The following is a 12,867-nucleotide window of genomic DNA, read 5'->3' on the forward strand; positions in this document are numbered from 1 at the left end:
TAAAGCTGTCAGAAGTGAGTTTGGGTGGTAGTCATTAGCATCAGATCAATCCCCTTTTTTATGCAATGGTTTAACTGTAGCGTATTTCAGTCTATCTGGAAAAAAGTCCTGTTTCAGGGAGCTATTACATATGTGGCTGAGAATCCTACTTATTTGTTGGGAACAAGCTTTTAGTTCCCTGTTGGAAATGCCATAAATTCCATGTGGGCTTTTACTTTTGAGTGAATTTATTATTTTCCTAATTTCAGGAGGAGAGGTGGGTTGAATTTCAGTTTTATCATATTGTATAGGTACTGCCTCTTCCATATACTGCCTTGTATTTTCTAATGAACAGCTGGAGTCTTATTTAAAAAATGATTATTAAAAATGTTTTCTACTTCTTACTTATTGTTAACAAAATTTTCATTATATTTGATAGAAATACAGTCTTCCTGTGGTCTCGGTTGCCCTGTTTCCCTTTTAACAATATTCCAAATTGTTTTAATTTTATTATCAGATGTGCTAATCTCAGACATAATGCACTTACTCCTGGACTTTTTAATAACTTCTCTTAATACAGTGCAATAGTTTTTATAATGTTTCTCTGTTTTGGGATCATTACTCCTCCTAGCTATAAGATACATTTCCTTTTTCCATTTACAAAATATTTTTATCCCTTTAGTAAGACATGGCTTTTTGCATGGTTTCTTAGAATTATATTTCACTGTTCTCTTACGGAAACTTTTTTCAAATATACTCACAAAGGTATCATGAACTAGATTAAATTTTAAATTAGCATCTTGTTTCCTGTACTCCTCATCCCAGTCTAACTGTTGCAACCTTTCCCTAAAATTTTGAATGGTTAAATTGTTAATTGAATGCACTATTTTGGGAGGACTGTTTCACATTACTATATGGAGCTATATCATATACTGTAACTAACTGTAAATCATGATCAGACAGACGCTTCTTAACAGGAAAAGTTTTTATTTGATTAAATTTATCTTGGTCTATGAATACATTATCCATCAGTGTGCTGCCTTCCTGTACTACCCTAGCAGGAAAATCAATAACTGATATCAGATTGAAAGAACCAAGTAATACTCCAAGGTCAAGATTTATACCAGACTCTTTCAGAAAACCTACATTGAAATCCCCACAGACAATAATTTGCTTTCCTCTGTGTGATAGATACCGCAATAAAGAATCCAAGTTTTTCAAAAATATTTGAAAATTTCCCAATGGGGACCCATACACGGCTACAATTATAAAAGTGCCATTATTTAGTTTAAGCTCACATGCATATGCTTCTGTATGTTGCTCTATGCAATTTATTTTAGTTTCCAAATTTTTCACACTATGACAGATTTTAACATATATGGCAACTCCTCCTCTCTCCATAGTGTCTCTACTTACATGTGCTGAAAACTTATATCCACCTACATTTTCCGTTTCCATACCTGTGACTGTATGATGTTCAGACAGGCATAGTACACCTATTCCACCCTCAGTTTCTAAATCTTCTAAACAAACAAGAAGCTCATCTACTTTGTTTTTTAACCCCTTGATATTGTGATGCAATATATTAACATTATTTTTCACTGTGTTTTTATGTGACTCTTGTGACATACTAACATTATTTTTCACTGTACTGTAGTGAGAATCATGTGATATTTTCACGTCTCTAGTACCCACCTGTCTGAACTTCTCCTTAAGCTTAATTTCAATCAATGTAGGATGATTGGACACTGATCTTAGCCTACAAAAAGTACTCCCATGAGTTTCAGTGCCCCCCCCCCCCACACACACACACCCCACCCCTTTAAAGATTTTGCTATCATCATAGCCAGTTTACCCTTTTCTTTCCTATTGAGATGCAGGTCATGTCTTGTGAAGTCCCACCTACGCACTAATACCATCAACAGGAACCAAATCTATGCCTGACAAAGTAGCTGCCCGAAGCAGCTGATCTAGCTCCATATTGACCCTCCTGACAGAGCTGTTCAGTTGGGGCCGATCATACTGCAAGAAAGCAGGAACCTAGCCAACATTTGTATCACTCATTGCAGATGCTTTTTTTACCAGGTCACGCTCAATATTGTAGCCCTGATCCCTATCAATACAGTTTCCTGCTCCACCCACTACCACAACATGATCCTGCTTTGTAAAACCCTTGCACAATGATCCTACATCCTCTATCACTTGGCTAAGACATGCACTGGGCTTGAAAATACTTGTGACCTGGTACCTGTCACCTAATTTTTCCTGCAACATTTGGCCCACACCTCTTCCATGGCTACTACCTAACAACAGAACATTCTTTCTACTTTTTTTCAACAGTTGGTTTCCTAGTAAAAGTCTATTGAGTGCTGACTACACTTATATCTACTTGAGCCTCTTCCTTAGTTGACTAAGGTAGCAAGGCAAATCTGTTGTTTGTACCAATGATGAAACTGTGAGGTATTGTTTTCTTTCTGTGGCCTCTGTTCCTTGCTACCACTTCCCGCCTGTCTTCATCCTTCTCCCCCATTAACCTCAACAGTTCCTCCCTAGCACTATGCAGTTCAGCCTGAAGGGCTCTAATCTTCCCTTCCTGTTCCACTATTTTCCTATCCCTTGAACATTATCTGCAATACCATGGAAGAGACCCATTTATTTCCCCGATTCCCATGCCACTACATTCAGCCCAGTGTAACCATCTGTCACTACAGCTGCACAGAACCCCAGAACTGACTTTCCTATGGCAGCTCAAACACTTCTCGCTCATGGTTGTTTACAATATTTTTACAAAATTTATCTAGGCAATAACAGTAATATTCTATTAACTGCAGATCACAAGAGTCACTAAAGTTATGTGGAAGACCAATATATGTGTATACTCTTAATATAGTAACTTAAAGCAAACTAATGTTAAAAAATCAAAACTTGTATACCCGAAAAATTAGGCCTAAGATCGTTTATGCGTGATATGTACTTTATGCATTTTGAAAGGAAATAAAAGATAGAACTTAAAACCTTTAATTCCCTGAGTACGTTTACACAACTTCCCTCACTTTCTAAAGTCCACTTCCTTCCTCTTTCGCCAGTACTCCTTTATCCGTTGGCTCACTCGTGCACGTTCTTCTGCCGAGAATACTCTGTTCTTCCTCGTTTTGTCCTCAAAGAAATCCTTCACCTCCGCAACCTTTTTCTTAAAGATTTGCCTGTCACAATTTCTTCTGCCATGATCCCACATTTTTCTAGATCCCAGTGCACTTCTTTCACCCAAGGAACTTGTGTCTTCCTGTTCTCCTGGAAGAGAAGAATCTTGTTGGTGAGCCTCTCTGATTCCATACTTTTAATATGTCCATAGAAAGACAGTTTATATCTTATTGTAAATGATTTTTGTCTTAATTTCAAACTTGTTCCACTCAGTTCTTCCATTTGTTGTGAAAGTCAGTTGTGGTAGAAGCAGTAAGTATAATGCCTTCAGCAAAACAAATGTGGCTCAGGTATGTTGCATTAATGTGCATTGCTTCTCCTTTTTGCCAGTTTAAGCTATCTGAAAAATTCACCTAGGACTGTTAAGAATAATTTTTCGTATATGGATCCTCTTTACTTCACTTCTTTATCAGTTCTGTTCCTGTTTCCATTTCTTTATATTTTTATTGCACTCACTTGTCTCTTTTACCAAATTTTTGTTGTATCTTTTCACACACTATTGAAATCATTTTTAAATGATTTTCATAAGTTCAGTATATTCTCTCATGTTCTTATTATGATTTACTTAAAACTCTTACATTCTCTTTCATAGTTGCCCTATTCTATTTGAGATTTTTTATCTTTTTCTTTCTTGGTACATCTGTTTTTGTGGTAGTGCGTATGTTAAATAATTGGCATTTTTGTCTATTCATGTATATCTTCATTCTATAAGATGTAGAATTTGATGTTTAATTTAATATAGTGTATTTCACTGTTCATAATAAATATTCATAATCTACATTTCTGACACTCTGTTTGAAGAGTATGTTTCTTTCAACTTTTGTTTCTACTTTTTATTCTGCATCTTATAAGTTTATGGTCATTTGCAATTTGAAAGTTGTTAAGGACTGGCAATTACTGTGAAATATGTTCAATGTTTTATAAAATATAGGTTATTTCATTTTTGCATGTTTGCATCTTTTGAAGTCTATTTGGTTTATTTTGGAAAAATGTCTTGAGGACAGATGTATTCTTCTTCCTCGCAAATTTTTTTATCACTAACCCATATTTATTTTTTCTTTCATTGTTACTTTCCACTCTTGATAATCTCATGTTTTATTCAGTACCTATTTCCGCACTGAGCCCTGAAATGATTTATATGAGTTTGATATGTTAGAGAAAATAATGTTGGTAGGGTCTGTAAATCAACTAATTGAAGGAATAAATGTAACTCACCATTTACTTGGTGATGAGCACATAAAGCAAGATTGAAAACACTGATAAACATTTGGGCAATGTCCTTCTTCAGTGTTAATTTACCAACATAAACACACATTCATACATACACAAAGCTATGTTGTCCCAGCTGGCCGCATTGTCCCATTGCTGCAGCCCTGCTGGGGTGAGCAATAGTGTCAGTTGGAGCGAAGAGAAGACAACGAAGTGGGGAGGGCAAGAAGGGGGCGGAGATAAGAAATATGGACAGGTAGCAGTGTGAGGCAAGGTATGAGATAGTCAGTTAGCTGTGAAGATGGACATTGTTGGAAAGTTCAGCAATATTTACAATCCTGTTTATGTGCTCGTCAACATCTCTACACCTTTGCTGTGTTAATGGTTGTTTTCCTCTTCCATTATTTGTATTGCACCCACTACATTCAAATCTGCATCTATAGTGTGCAAACCAGTGTGAGGGCTATGGCAGAAGCATTTTGTTGTAGAGGGGCATGTTATGTACGGGCATGTGGTAGGAGAACTACAGTTAAAGTGTATCTAAAAATAGCAGATATACACAAAATAACAAAATTTTCAATCAAATTTTTTTACTAATTGCAGATGTATACATTTGTTAAGAATATTACGATGTGTAGTAACTGTTACAGAACAGTAGTTGATGCTATTCTTTTGGTGAACTAACTGTGACAAAAATACAATGAAAAATGCTGACTTAAGATAAAAGGTTTGAAGTCACATATACTTTTCCTGCTCAGTGTGTTTACAATAAGAAGGAAGTATTATGCTGACAGTATATCATGGCAGTCAGGAGTGACCATAAACAAATGAGAACTGGGACTGCCTGAGGGGTGAGGAGCAGTGTGGGATAATAAGCCCTGCCTCCCTCTTGAAGGGCTGCCATCCTATGTCTGTGTTCTGTGCTTCCACAGAAGCAGAACTAATGTAAAGATCATAGGATTTGCTAATTAATTTGTTGTGGTGAGAGATGCATTTGAATCTCTTTATGCTATTAGTCATTTCACTCATCTGAAAATGAGAAAAGAAAACAAGCACTCCACAAGACAACGTAAATTGGAGTATACAAATTATTCGTTAGTGGCTACTGTGCAGTTGTTTGCAGTGGGTGGCAGTGGTAGTTTAGCCTAAACCTCTACTAATATCTTATGCAACCACTGTTCAAAACACTCCCCACCCAAAACTGCCATGATATAGTGACCGCTTAATAATAATAAATAATTGTACAGAGTCAAAATTCGATAGACGTGAAGTAACTGAGGTAGTGGCTTGAGGAGACTGGTGATAATAGAGAAAGTGAACTGATAACCACCCAATAAATAAACATTTTAACAAAAGAATTTATATTATGTGTCAATTCCGTTTGCAAACAAAATTTTGTAGAATAAAGTGGCATGAAAACCAATATTATGATTGCACTTCCTGCCAACAATTTTGACTTAGTTCAAGAGTAAACCAATAGAAGCAGCCAATCCAAGGAATGTGATAGGGAAAGACAGAACCCCTTCACTCCCCAGTAAAAGGAAAAGTAAAAGAAAATATCAGACTCACAACTTAGGAGTAAATAACAAAGAAATAATATTCTCTCCTGCTGACTCCTCTACACCTCTGCTATGATGAATGGTTAGGCTGCAGACTTGCGTTCGCAGTCATTATTCTAAGTGCAGTACTGATAGTGATGAATGCACACTTTGATTTTACATTGCATAAATACAGATTTTGTTAAAGTTATGAGAATTTGTTGTTGTTATTGCTTATTGCTTTTAAATCAGCTGCATGGCACAAAATATCTTAGAAATTATGCTAAACCAATGTACTTATCACTGGTACATATAAATTATCATCATTCTCATAGGCATATGAGGTATGTTACAAGAGGGAGTGACAGCAATCTAGAATTGGATTGAGGAGGAGGTGGAGTTTTGACAGTAACAAATTGTGACTTCTGCCATGAAGGACTGAACCTTACTAGTTACACACCTGACATTTTGTCTTGTAGCATTTCATGTTTGATATATTCACTGTGCTGTGGAAAGTCATTGTGGTAACAGACATTCAGCTTCATTGTTATGGACTGTAATGAACTTTCTACACAAGAATCATCTGATTAATATTAGATTTATTATGGTGATATAATTATTACATGGAATCTGCTTTAACTCAATCAAGTGCACTAATTCAATATGATACAGACCCAATTAATGAATGGAAGTCTTTGAGGAGTAATGCACCTTATTGTTTCATCAGCTACACACAGTTCATTGGCATATCCGGGAAGAAATGAACGGATATTCCTACCCTGACCCACAGATGTTCTGTTAGGTTTGTATAATGTGAACATATTTTTAGCCCACTGTTTAAAATGCTGCTGAGACTATAAACCCATATAATTTTCACTATGAAGTGTTCTACCAGCAAATACAATTATTTTGGCATAACATGAGCTACATTAGTGCATGGAGAATCATTCTGAAGGAAGAAAAGAAGATTACAGTTTGACATTTCATCAACAATGAGCTCACTAGACATTAAGCACAAGTGTGGATTGGTGAAGGATGCAGAATAAGTTCAGCCTTGTCCTTGTCAGAGAAACCATCCCAGTATTTGCTGAAAAAGAATAAGGGCAACTACATAAAACCTAAATATGTATGGCTGTATAGAAATTTGAATCACTGTTCTTCCAAATGTGAGTACAGTGTGTTACAGCTGTACCACATCACTCAATGAATTGTTGTGAGCAATCTTTCATAGCATATTTCTTCAGCTGTAATGTGTGGAAGCACAGAAAAACCAGTCCATGCTCTTGAGAACATGATTCCATACAGCTGTGAAACCACCATCAGGCTGCATAATGTTTTATCGAAAATTTAAATTCCATGGCTTCAAAGGATCTACACCGGATCTGAATCTGAATAGCAGCTCAAAACTCCATGTGCTGTAATTTGACTGACTATAAGAAATTTCCAGTTCTCTGTCGCCAATGAATTACTTCAGCTATTAAGATTGCTTTTTGTGCTACAGCCACAACATAGGCTTCCTGGTGAGTCTTTTACTCCCATACCCTATGGGTAGAAGTCTGTGTGGATGGGTCTCCCATCCACATCCACTAGTCCCTCACCTGCACCTATGGATATTTCAATTTTTCATAATTTTTAATATGTATGAGAAGCTTGTACTTAGACTGAATTATTGTCACCCAACTTTAACATGTTATACTACCTAGTTATACTGTTTTATTCTACCTCACAATTATATTTTAACAAATTCAAATTCATATATCTGTGTTTGGTGTAGGGCCACAATTTTACATTAATACTGATATATAGTTACCTTGCATTAGTGTGCATGAAAGTGTCCATATTCTCAATTTTATTTACTCTTTTTCAATAACATTAACTCTGCTGCACACTTTTGCAGTGACCAAGAATAGTGGAAAGTTCACATGTCTCAAATGGCCAGATATGTCTTTGGAAAAATGCTCCACAGATTGCCATAAATTAAGGACCCCTGCATCACAAAATTGATATGATGGAGGGAAAACAGTAGCAGCTGGAATGTAAAAAGGAAATCAGCCTTTAGCAAAATGTGTACCTTGCAAACTTTCCAAGAACACTTGCAGTTTTCAATTAACTTTACAACCAGGATGTGGTGCTGCTTCATGGACACATTTACTTTACTAACCTTTTAGTGTATTGACATTCATCTAACACTTAACAATGAAGGTCCATTCGCATGAATGGACACAGGCAGACAGTGTTTGTTGGTAATGAGGATCACCCTGTGGCTAAACATGCCTTGGTGCACGGCCAGCACATCTTGGCACAGTGTTACACCGTCCGGGTTATCTGAATACTTCCCACCAACACCAACCTATCCGAACTCTGGAGATGGGAACTTGCTCTTCAATATATCCTCTCTTCCCGTTACCCACTAGGCCTCAATCTCCGCTAATTTCAAGTTGCCGCCACTCATACCTCACCTGTCATTCAACATCATCTTTGCCTCTGCACTTCCGCCTCGACTGACATCTCTGCCCAAACTCTTTGTCTTTAAATATGTCTGCTTGTGTCTGTATATGTGTTGATGGATATGTGTGTGTGTGCGAGTGTATACCCGTCCTTTTTTCCCCGTAAGGTAAGTCTTTCCGCTCCCGGGATTGGAATGACTCCTTACCCTCTCCCTTAAAACCCACTTCCTTTCATCTTTCCCTCTCCTTCCCTCTTTCCTGACGAAGCAACCGTTTGTTGCGAAAGCTAGAATTTTGTGTGTATGTTTGTGTTTGTTTGTGTGTCTATCGACCTGCCAGCACTTTCGTTCAGTAAGTCACATCATCTTTGTTTTTAGATATACTTAACAATGAAGGATTTACAAGTGGATACATGCATCAATGCAGACTATTATCCTCAAATACAATTACTACTACTGCTGGTATCTGCAGATATACGTACATCTGGGCACATCTGTACCTGCAGATACTATTAATTGCTTGTTGTCCTAGCAGAGACACATCACATTTATCAGCATGGTACATCAGTTGCTTTTTGGTATAATTTGCAGTCACTGTGGATTGTTCTTCTAAGTCATTGTTTTTATGATTTGCGAATACAGATCTGGCTGACAAATGTACTATGAATGGTGACTGGTGATGCCACCAGCTCTGCAATACTATTGGTTATGCTCAATATCTGTAGACATTAAAATGGGATATTGTATTTATTTGGCATTGCAAATTATGTGGGTTAATGCAGTTTTGTCGGGAGCAGTACAGTTTATCATTAATTTATGTAAACTAATTACTGAGGTGGGTGTTTACCTATGCAAGCTATTAGATGCTGTATACTGGGAGTTTCAGGAGGAGTTGGCGTATTTTAAAAGATTATGTATAGCCATGTGTTCTGTTTGCAATGTTTTTCAAAATCCAAGACAATGAAGGTGATAATAAATTAACATATTGTTACTTGTATTTAGTGTCCATTTCTTTTCACACCTCATCAACCTTAATGCATTTTGCCATTACTTTATTGGCAAAAAGAAATTCTTTTTAATTTAGTCAAGCGAACAAACATTCCTCTAGTGCAGTAATGTAGAGAGCCAGAATTTGGCTGAGCAGCAACAACATTTCAGTGCATCTGAAGTCTGGGCATGTTTATTTTTTGGGTGCAGCATACATTGCAACATTGATGTCAATACTGTTTACTGATGAAAGACAAAAGATATCAATAGTTGTCAGACCTTTTTATGAATATTTATATTGTTATTATCTGTCTAATTAAAATTGCAATATATTGTATATTATTCAGGAGGTAAAAAAGTTCAGCACAATCTGTTGCCTGGCAATAAATAAAATGTTCAACAAATTAATAAAGATATTTAAAAATTATCATAAATATATACTTTTTGAATCTACTCATAGCAGCTAAACTTCTATTGGATAAATAGTCATCTTCACCACTGCAGACTTACATCTGGTTGCACTTTCTATATTTTCCCAGTTTATCAAATCATCAAACACTCACATAATAGTAATTTAAAAATTTAACAACACCTCCTATCCATTCCATAAACATTGTCTCAAAAATACTTCAACAAACCTCTTGTCAATCAATTTGCGTGATCATATACACCTCTCTCTCTCTCTCTCTCTCTCTCTCTCTCTCTCTCTCTCTCTCTCTCTCTGTGTGTGTCTCCCTCCCTCCCTCCCCATCCGTCTCCCCCCCTCTCTCTAGTATTGTTATGTATAATACATAAGAGCAGGTAATGCACTCCCTTTTATACTTACCTGTTACCTATGTTCAGTTATACTGCACTGATATACAAAAAGGGAAACTTTGCATATTTAGGTGCTCTAGGTGAACGGGCAACACTAAACAATGGTGGAATTTCAGCCCCATGTACATTTTTTTCTTCCAGAAGTACTTTGTATATTTGGTGTTGCCACATTGATTCATCCTGGAAATAACTTTTGTTCGTCCATTACTATGTATTTTCTTTGCTTCTCATCCATCCTGATTCCACCTGGTTAGGTGTTTAATATTAATGGTACAACAGTGATATCTGGAATTTCATATTTCCATCTGGAATTTCATATTTCCGTACTGCATATGTACAAATGGACTGAAATATGTCTGTCAAGAGTTCAAGTAATTGCTTGTGTGTATATTTCTTTTATATATTTTCTTTGAGACTAGGATCTAACTTTCTGCTGTAGGTGTGAAGGCATCAAATAAACCTTCAGTTGCAAAATTTGCTAGCTATTAATGGATTTTAAATATCGTTGTTTAGAACCACTTTTATTGTTTAGTGTCATTTGTGTATTTAAGAAAGGAAAATCTCTTTTTACAATATTAGTTTGTATTACAATTAATATGAAATTCTGAATGTAACAATTAACATAGTAACTCTTATGATTTTTTATGAGAGCTGCAGTGACTTTGTGTCTTGATGTGATCAATATTTTTTTATCCTGTCTCTCACCTTTGTGTGTACAAGTTTGATAAAGTAATTGTCATTTACATTTGTAAATAGTGTTATTGCTGTAACTGTTTCATAATTTGTTTTACTGTATGCTTCTTATGCATTTCTGCAGGTGTAAAATGGAAATACGGGGGTTTTGATAATAACAACATTTCGTGTCCTTACTGTCATCGTCAATTTGGCTACAGAGGAAACTTGACAATCCATATACGTGACGTACACAGTCACCAAGGACCTCATATATGTCCTCACTGTGGCAAGAAAATGAAGAACAAGAGTAGTTTACGAACTCATCTATACAGACAGCACAATAAGGATTTAACTGAGCCATCAAGTTGTAAAAAGAATGAAACTACATCAAATGAATTGATATAATGACCTTGGCACCTTTTCTGTAACAGGATGTTTTTGTAGAAGAAACTGTAAAATACTGCCTAGCCAAAATTTTGAGAACAACATATCATTTAATCAAGTGCTTTTGCCAACTTCCCTTTGTCTGGAGGCAGCTGTAGGAAGCATTTTTTGTAATCTTCAGTTTCACATTGATATAGTTGGAGTATATAGATGAGTATGATGTGTGGAACTGTTTGTATTTAGTAGATACAAAATTATCATCACAAAATTGCAGGAAATTTTTAACTCTGTGGTAACCCCAAATATGTACTTATTTTTTAGTTGCCATAGTAATCAGAGCATTCATAGTATCTTACCATAAACTCTGTTGCATTCTGACTTTTTTATATTTATATTCTCTTGATCATTGTATTATTTCCTTTGATGTGAAATGAAATTAATTAAACTGTGATTCTTTTTTGAATTACATTGTTTTTTTTCTTTTTACATAAAGGCTACTGCATTACAACTTTATTTTGTAATCCTGTGACACTTCCTCAAGGATTAATATGAAGATAGGTGACATTCTTCACTGTCAGGTCTTAGTGAACTTGCTCACTTCTCAGAAAATTTGAACCTCTTAATCGTTCAAATGCAGGGCATGGCGTGGGAACTTCCTTATTTTTTAAAAAAAAAAAAAAAAAAAAAAAAAAAAAAAAAAAAAAAAAAAAAAAAAAATCATTAATCAGGAAGTATTAGAAACATCAATTTATTTATTTTTTTCATAAAGAGTAACATCTAAAGTTTTGTTCCATTAAGTTTTGAAAATGAATATCTTGAAGATGGCCTCCATTCTGCTTGATGGATTTGGAGAGTCGAAATCGGAAGTTTCGGTCCACTTTTTCTGACATGTCTCTGTTGATCTCAGCAATAGCAACACGAATATTGTTCCGTAGCTCAGCTAGGGTCTGCGGGCAATTGGTATACACCAAGGATTTGAGATAGCCCCATAAGAAAAAGTCACATGGCACTAAATCTGGCGAGCGTGCTGGCCACTGGATATTGCCCCTCAAAGAGATGAGATGATTGGGGAACTGTTCACACAACATGATCATCGATGTTCATGACGTGTGAGCTGTGGTGCCATCTTGTTGGAACCAGACATCACCCACATCCATTTCTTCAAGTTCAAGAAGAAAAAAAACTGTTCAATCATCTGAACATAATGCTCAGAACACCACTGCCTTATCATTCTCTTCAAAAACCATGGGCGAATAATGCCAACTTTAGATAGACCACACCAAACATTCACGTTTTATACGCTCATGAAGTTCTCGGGTGTTCGGGCCACTCAAATACTGCATCATATGTTGTTTATTCACACAGCGAGACAAATGAAAATGTGCCTTGTTGCTGAAGAACAGTAAGGCGTCATGAGGCAGTTCATTGATCAAGGCTTCACACGCATTTTTTCACGAAAAAAAAACACGCGGATGAAGTGTCTGCACTACTGATAGCTTATATGGATGAAACTTCAACTCTTCATGAAGAATTTGTCTCACTGTGCATTCAGAAATTGCAAGGGCAGCTGCATGGTTGTGTGCAGATCGCTTGGGGTAATTCAAAATCGACATCCTTACCCTCTTGATGATT

General features: G+C 36.2%; 1 protein-coding gene across 1 annotated transcript in view; it reads left to right on the plus strand.

The window, feature by feature from the left end:
• Positions 1-11,686, plus strand: part of LOC124803419 (broad-complex core protein isoforms 1/2/3/4/5-like) — a 335,956-nt gene extending 324,270 nt beyond the window's left edge. The window contains exon 6 of the mRNA XM_047264605.1: positions 10,994-11,686. Coding sequence (XP_047120561.1) covers positions 10,994-11,256 — 263 coding nt within the window. The 3' untranslated portion in view covers positions 11,257-11,686. The remainder of the gene's footprint in view (positions 1-10,993) is intronic.
• Positions 11,687-12,867: the final 1,181 nt, after the last annotated feature.

Source organism: Schistocerca piceifrons, chromosome 1 (assembly GCF_021461385.2).
Source record: "Schistocerca piceifrons isolate TAMUIC-IGC-003096 chromosome 1, iqSchPice1.1, whole genome shotgun sequence".
Classification (NCBI taxonomy): Eukaryota; Metazoa; Arthropoda; class Insecta; order Orthoptera; family Acrididae; genus Schistocerca; species Schistocerca piceifrons.